General features: G+C 31.2%; 1 protein-coding gene and 1 long non-coding RNA gene across 2 annotated transcripts; one reads left to right on the top strand and one right to left on the bottom strand.

Moving 5' to 3' along the window:
• Positions 1-6,354: 6,354 nt before the first annotated feature.
• LOC126718849 (uncharacterized) lies at positions 6,355-7,330 on the top strand. The gene is made up of 3 exons (XM_050421204.1): positions 6,355-6,578; positions 6,677-6,735; positions 6,909-7,330. The coding sequence occupies exons 1-3, from the start codon at positions 6,455-6,457 to the stop codon at positions 7,032-7,034; spliced, it is 309 nt and encodes a 102-aa protein (XP_050277161.1). The 5' UTR covers positions 6,355-6,454; the 3' UTR covers positions 7,035-7,330.
• On the bottom strand, positions 7,160-7,445 carry LOC126718850 (uncharacterized). The gene is made up of 2 exons (XR_007653115.1): positions 7,363-7,445; positions 7,160-7,327 (listed from the first exon to the last, which is right to left on the bottom strand). It is a non-coding gene; the product is annotated as an uncharacterized LOC126718850 (long non-coding RNA).
• Positions 7,446-19,076: the final 11,631 nt, after the last annotated feature.

Raw genomic sequence — 19,076 nt, 5'->3', positions numbered from 1 at the left:
TTATACTTTGCACCTTAATGTTAGTTTTACTGTTATTTTAGACTGAACTTTTATGCACGTGACACGCACATGTGTTTTTCTTAGATGGAACAAAGTTAAAAGAGAAAAACACTACTCTTCACAATCAATTAAACAAGAAGCTTCTTTCATTTTATTTTTTTCCAGCTCTCTCTCACTCGTACAGGTACAAGCATCTCCCCAAATCAAAACCCTCTAACCCTAAATCCCCAAATCAGAAATATCTTCTACTCCACCACCGTGACACCATTGCTCCACCCTCTAACCCTAAATCCCCAATTCAAAAATATTTTTTTCTAGATCTCTCACACGTAAGTTGTTCTTCTTCTTGTTTTTGTTTATATTTAAGCATGCCTTAGTCTCCTGGTAAACGATTTTTACTAAGAGCAAAGGCATGCGTAAATATAAACTAAATTTAAAGCTCATTGAAACACAAATGGTAAGACAAATTTTATCAAAATGTGCACTAACAGCAACTTTCTCTGGAAACTATCCTCAACTTTCATTTTCACTAATTGAACACGCCATTCAAGTTCAACATGTATAATCTAATTCAAAAGAGCAAATAATATGTGGTCTAATCAAATTCTTTAACATTCACAGTAACAACTCCAGAGTGTTCTTGAGATAAGACTACAAAGTTGGAAAAAATTCTTTTAGGTTACAGAGGGCGGTACGGTTGTACTCGTAAGTGTGAGAATATCTGGAAAAATAATAGGAAAGAAGTTTTTGTTTTAATTGATTGTGAAGAGTAGTGTTTTTGTCTTTTAACTTTGTTCCACCTAAGAAAAATACATGTGTGTGTCATGTGCATAAAAGTTCTGTCTAAGATAACAGTAAAACTAATATCGGGGTGCAAAGTGTAACAAGTGTCATAGTTTAGGGTGCAAACTGAGCATTCGAATAGTTTAGTGTGCAAAGTGTAATCTAGTGTATAGTTTAGGGTAGTAAAGTGTAATTTACCTTTTTTTTATTTTATTTTTTATTATAGATAATTGATAGTTATAGCACTTGCTAACAGAGGGAATTTTAATTTGAATACCTCAATTTTCAATACTGTTTGTCACTAAGCTTATGGCTTGGACCATTTTACAAGCTACAATTAAACTAGACCAATATTCTAATAATATTTTTCTCAGAAAAAAAAAAAAATCTAATAATATCACCTATAAACTTTTATGAAGCAAACAAACGTGTAATGATTCTCAAAAAAAAAAAAAAAAAACGTGTTATATGTATTCTATCCAAAAAAAAAAAAAAAAAAGTTATATGTATATATGTGAGCGTTTGTGTCGAGTGCGCGCATGCGTACCAAATATTCCAAACTCCTATCGATCACATCTTTTATTTGTTATGATGGAATAAACGAATAAAAAATTTAAATCTTCTATCATACTTTTTGTGTTTCATTTTATATTCCACCAGTCACAACTTTTCATGTTTTATTTTTTACTATTCTTATAAAATAACTAAAGTTTAAAATAGAAGAAAAAAAAAATCAGACATATTGTATACAACAATTGGTAGAATTAAATGGAACATAAAAGGTAAGACAGAATAATACACACTACAACTTACTAATGTTTTGACTAGTTTTCATGTTTGTTTGAGTATTGGATTAGTTCAATGAAGCTGGGAATTTTTTTTTAGCAAAATCAAACTTCTTGTTAACTTCCTATTGGGCTTGAAAGCTTGATCTATTGTCAAGGAGGTTGAGCTATCATAAAAAGGATTCCCTTCATTTGAGATAAATCAGTTTTATGTTTAATATTAAAAATTAAAAGGCTAAGATTGTAAATTTACTTATCTAGTATTACGAGGTTGAGCTATCATAAAAAGAATTCTCTCCATTTGAGATAGATTCGTTTTCTGTTTAATATTAAAAATTGCAAGACTAAGATCATAAATCTACTTATATAGCGTTACGGTGGCTTCATGTTCATGACTAGATTAGATTTACAATATGACTAGATCACATTTATAACAAGCAGGGAAAAAAGTGGAAAAGAAAAGTAGGAATTACAATTTGTGGTCGACATTGCACACAAATGAGTCATGTCAAAACAAATATATATGCTTTGAAGAGGAAGAATTTCTCGTAGTGCTTGGAAAAAGGGTTTTCGTAGGTGGAAAAAAAAATCAAGTGGAAGTGTGGAACTACCTTTTTAAGTTTTAACTTTGTCATGATTCATGAGAGATGTCATGTCATGTCATGTTGCTTATGAAAGCAAGCACGAGGGATATTTTTTCTTTTTTCTTCTTTTTTTCAAGTAGGCTTTAAGTAGAGAAAACGACAATGTTAATATCATACATAAATATGTATTTCACCAAAAAAAAAAAAAAAAAAAAAAAAAAACATAAATATGTGCAGTTTGTTACAATTCTATTAAATGGTAGACTGTTAATGATAAAAGAAAAAAAAGAAGTGAGTTGGAAAAAAAAAAAAAGGAGTTAAAATGGCTTCAAAGGCTTTCAACAAATTGGCTTAAATTAAGAGGGCCACAACTTTTTTATTTTTGGCCGACCAGAACGGATTAGTTGGTCATAAAGTGCTTAAATTTGATTGCATTTACAATAGTGATATAGATGGGCTCAAACTTTATGACCAAAAACTCTTGTTATGATTATACTTGCTGAAAGCAGGACATTAAGAGAAAGGACTTGACTTATTCGAATAAACAGAACGAACAATCAGATTTGACAATTCCTTAAAACCCTAGTGGGCGTTTGTGTTAGACCATTATATTTAGGCATGCCACCTTCTCGCTATTGGCACTGCAACTCTAATGAAAATGGTATCTAAGAATGAAAGATGTGAAATGAAAGTTGTTTTTGGTAATGATTTAAATATATGAACTCACGTTTTAAGGAAGGAGGTATTAAAGAAATTCTTAACATTCATCTAGAAGGAAATATAAAGTTGGTTGTTGAAGAGTAATTATTCAATATTTTGTGGACAATACCAACAATTATTTAATAGTGAATTCCACTAATTGACTTTATACTACGACCCACTATTCGCGTGAGAAGATGGGACATTATTCCATAAATATTAAATAATTTCCTAGCAATTCATTCTTCTCATTTAATAATGGATCTTACTGATTCTCAAATAATAATAATAATAATAATAATAATAATGGATCTTACTAATTATTATACAAACCTTACAAATTGATGTTTCATCAATTAGGAAAAAGTAATTCATAAATTTATTTATTATGTTGTTGAAGTGACACTTATTATTTATTGCTACATTAGTTTGTAAACATTTTATAGTTAAATTGATTGTCGTTTTAATATTTTCCTATTATAAATTTGTGTGATATAAGTGGAGATATATAATTGTAGGTGCATTTTTTATAATTGTACATTGGGTTTTCAAGAAGAAGATAGCTGAAAGTTGAAGCTACTTGTCTGAAGGGTTTGATCAACAGAACTGTCAAGCAATGAAGGAAAAGTGAGCCACAGAGTAGTTCACTTGACCCTCACCCGACAGTTGGGTCGATTGAACTTGCTTAGAAAATTTTCCATATATATCAGAATTTTAGCCTTGAGTATAGCCATCCAACCATTGGTTTATAACCCTTTATATGCATGAAAATAAAACCCTAATTGATATAGAATAAAGTTAGGAGGCTATTGTACCCATTGAGAGAATTTCTTGCGTTTTCCCTACCTTCACCTTCTCTCATTGACCATCTTTGAGAGAACTTCACCAAAACATTTAGTGTAACCTTGAGTGATTTGGATTGCTAGAAAAGCACAAAGACTTGTTGAAATTTTCGAGAGGCCTTACCGCCTTGGAGTGTGTGAGAGATCAAACTTATGGTCACTGTACTCAACTTGTGTTTGGAGACTATGAAGAGAAACAATTAGTGTAGTTTGTCGCTAACAAGAGTTGGAAGATCAAGTACATGTACATTGTTTAATCGGAGGTTTAGTAACTTGTTATGTACTGCAACTCTCTTCATAGTGGATTCTGTTGGAGAGTTTTTTTCCCTTAAGAATTTCTCTCCATAAAAATTTCTTGTCTCTGTATGTGCGTGCTGTGATTTATTTTCCGTTATGTTGTTCTTTGTGTTTCGTATTTAATTTGGATTAATTAATCACTTATTTCAAGTTAATTTCAGTAAGCCAATCTAGGGGTCTAAAAGTAAACTTTCAATATTGATTTTATTTGACGATATTTATGGTAGAATATGTAAAGGCTTTGTCTAAATTGATTTTACCCTTTGTATTTAACATCATTAGCTTATTTGGCATTCAGTAATTGTTTTTATCTTTTTGTTGAAAGTAGACTAAAACATACTTATATTTTTAAAAAAAAAAAAAACTAAGAGGGTGTTTGATAGAGTAGTTTGAGAATTATTGTCTGAAGTTTTTTGAAGTACATTATGTTGTTCTTTGTGTTTGCTATTTAATTTGGATTAATCAATCACTTATTTTAAGTTAATTTGAGTAAGCTGTTCTAGGGGTCTAAAAGTAAACTTTCAATATTGATTTTATTTGACAATATTTATGGTAGAATATGTAAAGGCTTTGTCTAAATTGATTTTACCCTAAAGGAAATCTCCGATGGAATGTATTTAACATCATTAGCTTAATTGGCTTTTCAGTAATTGTCTTTATCTTTTTGTTGAAAGTAAACTAAAACATACTTATATTAAATAAATAAATAAATAAAAAGAGATTTTTAAATACTGCAAAAAAAAAACAAAAAATTAAGAAGATGTTTGATAGAATAGTTTGAGAATTGTTGTTTGGAATTTTTTGAAATACATATAAATTATTGGTGAAAAAATATATAAAATATTATTTAAAACATAAAAATATGAGTTTAAACCCACTCACCAAATCCTAAATGAAAAAGTTGGTAGGAAATAGACCCAGTAGGATGCAACTCAATTGGAGAAAGAACTACTTCTCTTTCATACTTTATACTGTTTATTAGGAGAAGAAGAAGAAGATAATCATCTTCAAAGTTCACAATTTTTTTCCTAAAAAGTACCATCTTTGAATAACATTTCAAACCTTTATATTGATTGACATTTGACACTATTTGGATTTTCTTAAAGCTGATGGCCTTTTAAAAAGATATTTTTTACTTCACCCTAGGGGTAAACACAGGACAAAAGTAATGCCAAATTCTCTCTCTCTCTCTCTCTCTTGTCATCCCCCACTTCCATGGTGATTGTACTTTCCAAACTGTTTTCAGTCTTTCTTTTATTATTTTCTTCTTGACATTTTCTCACGATGGAACTCCACTATAAATTGAACTATTGAACTCCTAGACCTTACTGACCTTAGAAAAGTCAGAGCTTCACCTTTAAATTAGTTAATTTTTTTTAAAAAAAAATTTCCTAGGCTACATAGTCTAACTTATCCCTTTAAAGTCACTTTTTGTATTATTATTATTATTATTTTAATAATAATTTGATAGTTAATGAAGAAAAAAAAAATCTTAAAAATTATGGATGTGTTTCTCTAAATTAAAAAGTTAGCTTATTTTACTATTCAGTTTATTTTTACTATTATTTATGAGTCTCATTGTACTTTTAGTATTATTCAAGAGACTCGTTGTACTATTTCAGTTAACTTTTACTTTTATCTACAGTACTTTCAGTAAAAAATTTTTAATTTCAATAAAATAAGTAGATTTCAAACAGACTCTAAAAGCATTAAAAAATTATTGTAAGTTGAACTTGATCCGTAAGGTTTTCTTTTTCTTTTTCTTTTTTCTTTTTTTTTTTTTTTTTTTTTTGGTGCTATTTTTTGTCACTTTCAAGCAAATTAACTTAGCCAAAACAAGGTGCTTAACAACTATTATTTGCACTCTTGAGCAAATCCTTGAAAGACACCTGAGGTTCCTTTCTTTTCTAGGCAGAAAGTTTGCTTTTTGTAGAGAAAGAGAGAGAACCGAGCCCCGGGAGTTTTTTTTTTTTTTTTTGATGAACGAAAAGGGGGGGCGGGGGCAACCATTTGTGACTAACCCCCCAGGGCGTGACCTAATAGGGGCACCCCCCCGCTAGGGAATGTTGGATTGAGCCATAGCTACTGTGACCGGGACGCCACAGACCTCACCCTAACACCCCAAGAGAGCCAGCAGGAGAGGCACAATGCAAGCTAGGACACCCTCCTCCCACACGGTACCCGCCACGACTCGAACAAGGGACCTTGTGCTTGCATGTGGGATCTCTCCCAACTGGGCCACCCCTCTTGGGGCCCCGGGAGTTTTTTTTTTAATGGGGGGAGTAGGTTTCATGTATCCAAGTTTGGTAATCCTCCATATATAGTGTGCTCTCTGCCTTTTTGACTTTGGTGAAGCAATGTATATCTGTCTGTGGCTCTCTGGCTTCACCAACCCCAACCTAAAAAAAATACATATTAAATTTACTTCACTATAAAAGCAGAACTATAGCTCAGTGAGAAACAAATGATTATCATCATTAACTTGTGTTTAATGAGAATGGCAGGCAATACCCTTCATCTACTTTTGATCATATTGATATTGGTTTTCTCCAACTTTTTCTTCTTGGATGCTGTCCCAATATTACCAAGTGAAGATCCAAAACTTATTTACCTATCTATCAATCTCAAAATGGTACTATTTCTGTTCTAGTTCATGCTGAAGCATTGCTTTGTTTTGTGATTACAGGAGGAAGAAGTCTATTGCATGCTAGTCAAGATATTGTAGCTTCTAGGAGTATTCACAGGGTATATGATCACATACTTCCTTGTTTATCTACTTTTTAATCAAGAATATGTGACACTCAGTATATATTAATTAGGCTGTTGATATATAGAGGCCAGTGAAGATGAAATTGCAGTTATGTTTTCATCTCTTTTTTCCCTTTTTTTGGGTTTGTTTGTTTGTCTCATGAAAACAGGCTAGCACAAAGCAATATGAGGAAGAAGAGCTCACCCATGGCAGGAATGATTTGGAATTCACTGATTATCCAGGATCAGGAGCTAATAACCACCACACTCCAACGCCACCAGCAGTGAAAGTCTAAGTTACTTGTTTAGTTCTTATTGATGCTAAATTTACAACCTTAAGTAAGAATTATATATATAAGTATAGTTGCTTGTGTTTATTAAGTTACTGTAATAAAAAAAAGGGGGCAGAATGAAAGCCCACTTCAGTAGGAGGCAAGAAGAGTGACTCCATACATGTCTTCTATTGGACTGAAATAAAATTGTAATATGATCAAATATATAGTAGGAAGGACTTGGGCAATGTTTGTATTGGGAAAACATTTACATTAGTACCAACAAATGGTTAATCATAGTCATCATACTGTTACTGCTACATATATGTTTCTATTTTTTCTTTTTTGAAACTTACATATATGTTTCTACCACAACATATAAATTCTTTGTTCAATATTTACTTCTAGGGTAGATTATAATTTACTTCATTTTGGTTGACAGGTTGAGCCTAACCTCCATGATGTTTAAAAAGTTACACTGCACCTTCTTATAGTTTTAGACAAAATTGATATGTTTTGTTACACCATCATCATTTAATATTCTAGTTGTATTCAGATGTTCTTCCTCCTTTTTCCTTAAATATTTCATCCAAAGTGTATCGATTGAATCCAATTCATGAAGAGGCCATAACCATTTTATTTTTTCTATAAAATAAAAAACTATGAAAAGAAAAGATTATAGACAACAAGTGTCAATTAATTGATGATGTGTCATCACTTGGTTAATTCAACTAAAATGTATCAATATAATCCATTTTATAAGAAGGCTTAGTATAATAATATAAAAGTCAATAGCAAATGTCTAACTAAGTCAAACTACATAGCCATAAATTAATTAATAGTTTACCCTCTTTACATTCATATACAATGTTTTATTATTAGTTTATATAAAAATTTATTCAATAGTTACAATGAGGGAGGAGGATATGAATTTTGGTTCTCTTCACAAGGGAGAACAAGCAATGCCATTAAACTTCGACATTTTTAGCTTATATATAATGTAGGGTCACATAATTTATGAGTTCTTCTTATTGGTTTTGAATTCTAAATTTATAAGTAAAATAGCTAGTATTTAAAAATCTACACAATAAACTAATGTAAGAAGAGTCCAAATTTAGTAAGGATGGATAAGGTCACATAAGTTTATGAGTTCTTTTTATTGGTTTTGGATTCTAAATTTATAAGTAAAATAGTATTTAAAAATCTACACTGTAAAATAATGTAAGAAGAGTTTGAATTTGGTAAGTATGGAGTGTAAAACCCATTTTTTACTCTATCCAATAAGAAATTATCATATCAACTTTTAGTTTAATTTTTGTTGTATGTGAAAGTCAGAAGAAAAGCTTTTTCTAGCATATGAATTAACATGAGAATACCTTCAAGTGTATTTGGGATTTTGGGTTTGAGAATAAAGTCCGAGAATAGTAAAAAGTTTGTGCTTGGTATCCTTAATACTAAATGAATTTGTAATTTATTTTTTTTGAGGAAAAAAACAAATTGTAGGCAATCGGCCACCAAACTATGTTTAAACCTTTTGCTGTTTTGCTTTATGTGTTCTCCTCCGACACATTCCTCTCGAGCATAAAAAGCAAGAGTTTTTATTTTTTTAATATATTTTTTTATTCCTAAATTTTCTCGAGGAAGCAAGGATTCTTCCACCAAGAAAGGGATCATATTTAAAGAGGATCGTAAGTAGTGAATTTGACATTCGATTCTAGTGACCATTCAGTTTGTTTATCCGAATGAAATACTTCGATACTAATCTATATATCACAAAATAGATACATCTAACTTTTCATCACCAAAAAAAAAAAAAAAAAAGTAGAAGAAGATATAGAATCAGTAATTATAAACATTATCTTATTGTCTTCAGCATTCATGCATTTGTCATTGTTTACATTACTGTAGGAGCTGGAATCTGAATATTTCTCAATCAATATAGTACTTTCGGATCAGAAATCCGAATATTAATCAATCAGTTATCAAAAGAATCATGTTCCCAATACTAATCAATCAATTACCAAGAGAACCTGTTATGTGTGGATGATCTGTGACTTTAACGCATTAGTTTTTGCGCGTCCTTTTCTGCTCCAAGATGAAGGTTTCCACCATTGAGAAACAAGCAAAGCAGTGAGAGAAAGAAAGAGAGATAAAACGTTAGGATAAAACCCTTGATGGTTACATTTTTATTATCTCAACTGTTCATCTTACAATGAACCCTAAATATAGTTTATATAGAGATTGTGAGATAGGGTTAGGATTACATGGGTTGAGGAATTAATACAATTGGGTCTTCAGGCTAATACACATAAATCTGATATCTCTAGCTTGAGGGATGTGAGTCACATGACCAAATGTCAGGTCTAGAAGATATGCCACACCTTTTGTTATTCTATGATTCACCTTCATTATTGCTGTTGTTGTTGTAGTAGTAATGTGGTGAAAGTTCAAATGTTTGAGGATCTCGTGTATAAATGGACAATGATTCGTCCTTTTGTTTTGTTTTTCTTTTTCTATAGGTAACTTGAAGGAGAGAAAAGATAAAACCCATAAATGAGTGATATATATCGTTACGGTCATGGCTTACGGTGATATAGACTTTTTTTTTTTTTTTTTCCAGTTAAATTATATATTTAGTTTCAAATTTTCATCTTTATTTTAAAATCGTCCTTATACTTTCTTATAAACAATTTTTTTTTACACTTTAAAATGTTAGTATTTGTATATTCCATAAAAATTAATCCTTATCATTATTTGATGAATAAAAAACGTTGATAGGACAAATAAAATTCATGTCTTTAAAGACTCCATGTCATCAATGTTGTGACCTTGATTTCATGAATTCCAATCATTACATCAGTATTTTTCATTTATTAGATGATGCTAAATAAGTAAAGGTATTTTTGAAATATTTTAAAGTTTGAAACAATTTTGAAACAAATGTTAAAGGTCAATGACAAAATGTGCAATTTAACCATTTTTTTAAAGTAATTTGAAAGAGCAATGGACCAACAATTTGCTACATATATACATTTTAAGAAAGTATAAAAAAGTATAAATGGCTTATCACTAGATTATACAATTTTTCTTTAAAAAAAAAAAAAAAAAGATTATACAATTTTTCAATATTACCCCAAATGATAGATATTTCCATTCTACCTTTGTTCTATATTAACATCTTCAATATATAACACTTCTACAGAGACCCCAAAATATTATGGTAACTCCTAAGATAAAATTTCTGGTTTTGCTCCTAATGTGAATCTCCACATATGGCAGATGGCTAGTGTATAAAAAGGTGGAATTGTCGGAGCAAGCTCCATATATATATGCTAGATGACCCCGCATCTCTAGTACTAATGAATCTCATACAATTCGAATACAAGCGTTAAGGCGAGGCAAATGAGGTGCTTGACCATTAGACTCTTATCGTGGGGTTGCAAATAGCTAGTGCCTAGCAGATGCATGAAAGACAATAAATACCATACAAAAGTTAGAAAAGGGATAATGAGCAAAGTAGTGACTGGCCATCCATCATCCAAGTTATGTACCAAAACCCTAAGTCTCCATTAGCCACATCTAATTGATGAGTCCAACTCATGATGGGAATTGTTTGGAGACTTTATTATATGATTAAATTACTTATTTGAGTTTTTTTTTCTGATGTGGAATAAAAATTCATTCATTATCAAAAAAGGTAATGCTATGTTTCTAGTCCACAGAAATATGTATTAAAACCTTTTATATAGATAGAGAGATAGTATTGTAAAGAATTTGGTGGAGTAGCTCTAGTGTGTGTTAAAGTTAGAAGAGATAAAGTTTTATCTAGTAGGAGTGAATAGTAATATGAGATGAAGTATCATTTGTGAGGTTTATGAGAATTTGTGTGGTTAAATTTGTGATTTCCATTAATTGTTGGTGGTGGATTTTTAGTTGGCGTTACTAGGTATAAAGTTTATTCAATCGTGTTAAAATTCGTTTGTCGTGATAGTATTATTTTATTATTTTACGTATAAGTTTTTATATATAACAAATTAGTATCAAATATAGTTTTCGTTCCCACACAACTAAAACTGGTTGGATTTCTATAAATGAAAGTCTTTTAAATAAATCTTGCCTAGATGGTGGCCATATATGCCACTAGACAATAAGCACAATATAGCCTTTGAAAAATATGGATGTGATCGAGGAACTTTTACCGTGCTCGATCAAAAGCTTCTTGTATCTAAATTACTACTTGTTTTCCTTGAATGGCTTGGGCTTCCAACGACTTGGGTATTATTTTATTTTAAAGTGCTAAAAAAGCATGTTAGGTGAGTAATCATAAAGATCAAAAGCATAGAACTAGAAAAACTAGTGGAGGAAGTGGGTCTGAGGTGGTAGTCACTACCTCTCCATTCTATCACTTTGATGTTTCTTTCATTTTAGCAAATGAGCATTTTGCCCAATAATAATACAACTAAAGCCCATTGGTACTGATTGGGTAGAACACAAGATTGCTTTCTTTCTTTTTTTTATTGTATTTTTGCTAACGAGGCATTTATAGCTCTTTGAGAATGAATTTTAGACATTATAAGTCCACTGCAAAAGTTTATAGTTTATAGTATAAATTAATTCTGATTAGATATGTATTCCATGAAAAACATTGAACAAAGTCATCACAAAATGGTTAGTTAGGAAAACTGTTTTTTAAAATTTCAAATTCATCATCACGTGAAGGCAAGATAACCATCCACATATATATATTTTTAAATCAAATCATCCATTAAGTGATTCAAATAGGTTAAATGATAATAGACAATGGGATTAAAAATACATAAGAATAAGAATGATCATTTGAATCATTACTTAGGGAGATGGATGAACTTTTCTCTGAACTAGTTTAGACAAAAAATGTCCAAAAACATTTAGCTAGCATGCTATTTTTGACATTTATCTTGTATTGATATGGTCCTTGATTAGTCTTGAATCAAGGACAAGGACAACTGATATGCTTTAATCTAAGCCACAATTAATCAGAATAAGGACAATGCTAATTATGTGTACAATGTTAAAAATGTGTAAAATATGTTAATATCTTGGGGGAGATTTTAATTAAGTAGTTAATAATAATATATAACATATAAAGATACCACTTGATTTAAAAGTTTAAGCCAAAAGGTATGGACTCAATTATGTTATATTAACCACATTTTTTTTTTTCATTAATATCTAATATGAAACTTTACTATTTAACCAACTACATGATTTACACGTGTATCACAACAAATCTCTCATTTTATGTGTGAGCTTTCTTCAAAATCAATTCTAGCACCTTAGTTAGTCTCCCCTTTGAATGTAAGTCTTTTTCTTAACAATACAAGTGTCATGCATTACCGTCACTATCACCAATAATATGCCATTTACTCAACCATAGGTGGGGCGAACATGGGAGTTTATGGGAGTCACTGATACACGTCTATTAGAACCCTTTTACTAACCCATGGGCGGAGGCACGAAAGTCTTCTTTATCCTACTTGATGGAACCCATGAATGAACACTTGCCCGTTAAACCATTAATGAACACTTGCCCATCAAAACCATCAAAATGCTACATGAATTTCTGCTGATTAATATAGTGTTTGATAATAATAAAAACATGTATTTATTGTAATTATCCGTTGAATTTAAGTCTAAAAGTAAATGTTTTATGTTCTGAAAGATAAAGATGAATGCAATGAAAGTTTCATCTATATAGTGAGTGGATATTCCATTGCCTAGAGGAGCATCTAGGCCCGGGAGTTGCAATGTTGATCATTGCAAAGTCGCCTTAACAGCCTAAACCGTCACTTCAATATTTTAAAAATAAACGGTGCGTTTTGACGCGGAGCGGGAAAAAGATGAAACGGCAGCGTCGTAGAGCTCTTAGTCTTACCTACCTTCTTTGAAACAAAGTGGAGAAATTTTTTCATTACCATATTTGTGTTCTGCTAAAGCTCAAGTCAAGCATGGCTTAACTCTCTCATTAACATGGTTTCTCTACAGCCTCAAGAGCTCAAAAAATAGCTTACTAAAAAGAATCATTGGAATCTATTTTTATCTCAACTTCAATCTATAAAAAAGAATATACAATCAATTTATTCCTTACAAAGAAAAACATGATCAAATTCAAAGCCTTTTTGCTATACATTTTATTCCCAATTTTTTACAAAATTTTTCTAGATTTCCATTTCATGTTCAGTTCTAGGACTAGGACTTAGAGAAAGAATCATTGGAATCTCTTGAACTATTAAAAGAAAAAAAATGACCCAAGTCTTTCTCTCAACCCTCTTCCTCATCATCTTTATACAACTTGCATGGAATACTGAATCACGTAAACCACTTGTTTGTTCTATCTTTTTCATGTTTTTGCTTATCACTCAACCCCACAGCAACTTTAACAGAACTAATGCCTAATAAAGAAAGTTCAACCAATTTTTCAGCGAATAGGAAAAATCAACAAAGTGCTCATCCGAATGCATAGTAATACTACTACACATTCTCACAATGCCACACACTGATATAGTAACCTAAGGTACGTTTCATTTAAATCTTAAACTTTTAAAATATGTTATTTAAATTTCGAAGTTTTTAAAAACATTTCATTTATATATGTGAAAAAAAAAATCATTTAAACCTAGCTAATTTTATTTAAACTTTAAACTCTAGGGCTTCGAGTTTTGGATAAATTTTATTCAAATTTCAAATTTTGAAATAAACTTCATTATTAAATCTCGAAGTTTGAAATAAATTTCATTTAAACCAATTAGTTACGTGATGTTTAGCAATATTAACAATTTATAATAATAATAATAATAATAGATACAATGTTAACAAAAAAAATTGTGATAAAAAAGGTTTAAAGGAAAATTTTAGAAACCTATATTTAAAAGAAACATTTAAAATTTTAAGATTTAAATGAAATATTTCCACATTTCTAAGGTTGAAAAGTATTTTATTTTTGTGGGTTACAATTAGCTCAATGATAAAGTCTCTTATTGTTAAATGAGATATAAGATTTAAATCCTGCTTAAATTAAAAATAAATTGGGTCTTAACCACTGTTTTAAAAACCCGACCGGACCGGCCGGTCCGACCGGTTCAACCGGGAACCGGAGGTCAATCCGGTCCGGTTAAAAGGTCAATAACCGGTCAAAAACCGGTCAATAACCGGAAAACCGGCCAAAAACCGGTCAAAAACCGGGGTTGAACCGGAAATTAAAAAAAAAACGGTTCTTTGACCGGTTCGGTTTTTAAAACCATGGTCTTAACCTGATGATAATAAAAAACAATTATCATGGAGCAAATACTATCACTTTTACTTTTTTTTTCTCCCAAAAAAACAATTACCTTATGTCTTTACCTTTACTAAAAAAATCAACTAAAATTCACCTTGTATATTTTTTGTAAAATTTAAAAGAAAAAGTAAACAATCCCCACCATTTTATAGTACAAAAGGAAATTCCAAGACAAATTCATCTACAAAAGGAAATTCCAAGACAAATTCATCCTGTTGATTATCTTTACAACAGAAATGGAAAAATGCCATATCCACCACCATCAGATCCATAATATAACGTTTTAGCACGCATACTCACTCACTCACGGAATTATAATCATAGATTCACATTTCCTCTGAAGCCAAAGCCCTGCCCCAAAAATACCTCTCTCTCTCTCTCTCTCTCTCTCTCATGCACACACACACACTAAGATGACCAGCAAAACATCATCTACACAAATCTACCATCTACGTGATATGTCAAAAAAAAAAAAACCAAAAAAAGAAAAAGAAAAAAGAATTGAGGACTCACCTGAGAGAGAGAAGTTAGGGTTCGAAGGGAGATCTGAGGTGCAGATTTGTAAGTTATTATTGGTAGGAAAAAAGTGATGTTAGTTTTGGTTTTAGTACTAGAGAACCAGTAAAAGTTTATCAATTAAATTATTATTAAAAAAATTTAAAAATTATTGTGTTTGTATAGTATTTTATGTATATGATAATTAGGTTTTTAGTTTTACCCATTTTGCTCTATTATAGTAAAACACTATGACTAAATTTTTTACTCTATCACAAAAATAATATGGTTATATTTATAATAAATAACTATAGTAGAATAATTTTCATTTATAAGCTAATAAAAGTTAGATTTACCAACATTGTTTTGTTAAAAATTGCATATAACTTTTATTACAAAATGGAGTATTTAATATTCATATTACAAATACATTACGATTTTCTAGTCACGACTCACAAGGTCTAAAGGTTTTGCCCCATTTCTTGATATTCAAGTCTTTTTTGTAATGGTCCTCTCCGTTCCCTCGCCTTGATATTACAAAGGCTTTGGTAAGCCCCATGACTAACTGAATTGTTCCATCAACTGAAAGGGTCGACACAGGATTTTTCAAAGTACTCACTCTCTCATTTTCAAGGCTTGTTTAAAATGTGTACGAGTTTAAATGGTTAACCATCACTTATGTATGGATGCACAATTTTCTCTTCACCAATCACACTGTCACATCAAGAAATTGTGAAAAATTTTGTATTCCTAAACTCTTTTTTTTCAGTAGGTTTTCCCAGAAGTTCCAATCTGTCACTGCGCATTTAATGCAGCATGAGCCAAAAAAGAAGAAGAAGAAAAAGGGCTCGGTTTAATGCTATTGGTACTGTAGTGGGCCCACAGGCCTTTGTTGAATCATGAGGCCTTATGGGCCCTCTTGATTTCAAAGTTGGGCTACTACTTTAATAATGGACAAAAAAAAGGGGAAATATGGGCCGACCTTTTCTAGTAGGACCTGTATAAGTAAATTATACTTTTCAAACCATAATAAACGCATACAAAGTCACAAGTATTGTATACTCTCTGCTTGGCTGCCTTGCCTTCCATTACTTATGCAGGGTCAACAACTCTCTCTCTCTCTCTCTCTCTCTCTCTCTTAAAACAAACAAGAAAGTTCATTAAGAAGTGCAAATGGGTGCAAGACAAGTGTGTGGAATCTAAACAAAGGGAATCCCAAAAGATAAAAACAAACGTGGGAACAGACAGAGAATGATAAATAAATAAATAAATATATATATATATATATATATATGTTTTAAACAGTCCTAGAAATTTAAGAAGAGAAGTGGATCAAGGTCCTAAATTCCTTATCTTTGAGATTTTGATATCTGACATACTTTCAAGAATGAGGTCTAGGAGACTATGGATGAATTAATGGCTATGTTATCTTTTTTTATCTGTTATTGGTAGCCCTATGATAACAATGTTTTTTTTTTTTTTTTTTGAAAGATACTCTAGGTGGAAATGTTATTTATGCTTATCCTCCTACTATAGATGCTGAGAAGATGAAGAAAAGAAAAGTAAGTTTGGAGTACTCTGATAAGAACCATTCCAAACTTACGTACCTGCAGAATTTCAAATTCTATATTCTCTCTTTCTTCTTGGTACCGAATAAAGCATTATCATTTCAGGAATCATTATCATGCTTTTTTCTGACGCAACCTTTCAAATCTTATATATATGGAAAACTGCTATGTCAAGGTCTTAACTGTCTGAATTATATATCAAAGCTGTATATATGTTGGCCTTAATTATCTCTACTTGTCAGGTTGAAAAAACTAGGAAAAAACAATTTTTTTCCTAATAACTACAAGAGTTGTGTCGGCACAACTATTTACAGCACTAATTATAGCTCTTCACTTTGAAAAAGCATGGTAATTAGAAGTTATAATTGAAGCATATATAGTACTATAGATAGTAATAAGTTTTCCATTTTGGCTTTGAGATCTCCTGCACTTTGCTTCTGCCACTATTCTTCAACAGGTTGCCTTCTCCATGCAAGTAATTAACCCATATGCTTTCTTTTGGGTTGAGTCATGTCAACCAAGAAGTATTATGGATATGGATGTACAATTTTATCAGGAATGAGTAATTCTTGCCTGAATTATTCGAGGGAATATTTCTGCATGATTCTATTTTGTCTCCATCAATCAAGTTGTGGGGTCTTGGACAAAGATGTTGTGCCTCATAAGATTCTATAAATCAGACATCACTTAATGAGATAAGTGACATTTACTGTCTTGGTGGAAAAATCAATCATCTCTACCACATATACGCAATGTGATATGTTAGATTCTTGCTTACATCTCATATTGCAAAGACATAGATGACCTTTAAGTCTTTAACACCTTAAACCTTGCATCATCAGTTACCTATTTTGCACATGTAGATATTGGTGAAAAGTTTTATTACAACTAATGCAGCAAGTTGGTAGTTTTAAATACTTTTTTTTGAGCTTCTGTAAGGTCTGGATTATGTAACAAATTGGATTTTTTTTTTTTTTTTTTTTTTTTTGTGTGTGTGTGTGTGTGTGTGTGTGTGTGTGTGTGTGCTTAATATAGTAAATGGTTTACCATTTGAAAATAGAAGTTTGGTGATTGATGTGCCTTTTCTGTTGAAGCTAGACCATGATTATTGTGTCTATGCTCCAAATGGGAGATGATTCACAGAGTTTTTTTTTTTTGGAAACTCTACAAAAATAGAAGAACATTATTTTGCTCAATATTGCCTAGAAAACAGCTTTATTTTGATCTTCTCAATGCACTTAAAAATGAAACTCTTTCACATGTTTAAAAAAGAATACAAAATGTCGCTTATGAATGTTCTGTTATTACTATTATTGTATTGTCATTTTTTTTTCCTTAAGTTTTTCACTTGATTTGAATTTCCTATAGACCTAAGCCACCCCCACCTCCATATTATAATAATGATAGCAGTAATAATAAAAGAAGAAACTCCTATAAAGTTGTAACATTCATTGAAATATGACCACCATAAGACTTTGGAATGGAACCCGATGACAATGATGGCATAACCAAGGTTGAGGGGACATGAGTCCATTTGTGTATATGCTTCTATTGTTAATACTGATGCTGCATTTAGTTTGTTTTTACTTTCTATATTCTACTCCCACTGCAAACATTTATGTGCGACAAAAATATTTGTAAACGGTCATTTGAATGCAATCATGCTTATTCTTTTCCTTTCATGAAGACTAAGATCACTTACTATACAATTCTGCTATAGGCTCCAAAAATTTCACAAAAATATTCAAACCACCATAAAGAAAGAAGAGAGAGACTTACTGTGAAGCAGAGAAAAAGTAGCGAGTCCATGTAAAAATAATCACAGTTTACCACGTCAAAGTTGTGGCAGAAAAATTGCATATTATAGTTAATAAGTTAATAGATAGAAATAAAATTAATTGCTGACATATTGGTGACATCAGTTTTGAGTAAGTAAGTCTGTTTCTTGACATAAAAATTTGATCAATTTAATTCCAATTATTCTTTGGTGAGATAGTGACAAGTTCCTTTTGTTTCTCTTTTCCTGATTCCGGAGGCCATATTCTTCTCATCTTCTTTCCATGCTTTTAGATGTGTGAGATCTCTCATCTAATGGGACCCTTTAAAGAATAATAATTGATCATGAAGCACCTTTGTTTAAATGACTTTTGATTCACCGGACCTTCTCCTACTGATCTAAAAAATACCAGGGGGTCATTTGGCATCATCCTAGAATCTCCTTTACTTGTTATGGAATATATTAAAGTAAGAAAGTAGCTCCAAGTACAGCAGCTGGTTAAAGAGAAAGGTACTTCAATAACTCTTCCCTTCTTTTCTTGTTTTTCAAACATTCGGGCCACATACCATTAAAACTTGTCAATTATTATATTCCTTCCTTTGAATGTGAACTATGAGCTTGCCACTAAGGAATAATATTTCTCATGACAGAAGAAGCAGATGCTTGTTCAGGAAGAACCTCCCCTAGTGAATTTGGACCCACCACTTGTTTTGATCCATACAATGATCTTTCAATTAATATTTTTTGAGAAAATGGTGATAGTAACAGTTTTGATCAATGGACTTTTTCCCTTTTTCACTCTATGCTGACTGTTATGTGTCTTACTCTTAACTGTTTACTAACGTGTGGCCTGTCAACTGACTAAGATCTTTCTGTAGAACAACAACATATTCAAAGACTTCAAAGACATC

The sequence above is a fragment of the Quercus robur genome, chromosome 3, assembly GCF_932294415.1.
Source record: "Quercus robur chromosome 3, dhQueRobu3.1, whole genome shotgun sequence".
NCBI lineage: Eukaryota > Viridiplantae > Streptophyta > Magnoliopsida > Fagales > Fagaceae > Quercus > Quercus robur.
This window is presented reverse-complemented; position numbering and strand designations above follow the sequence as displayed.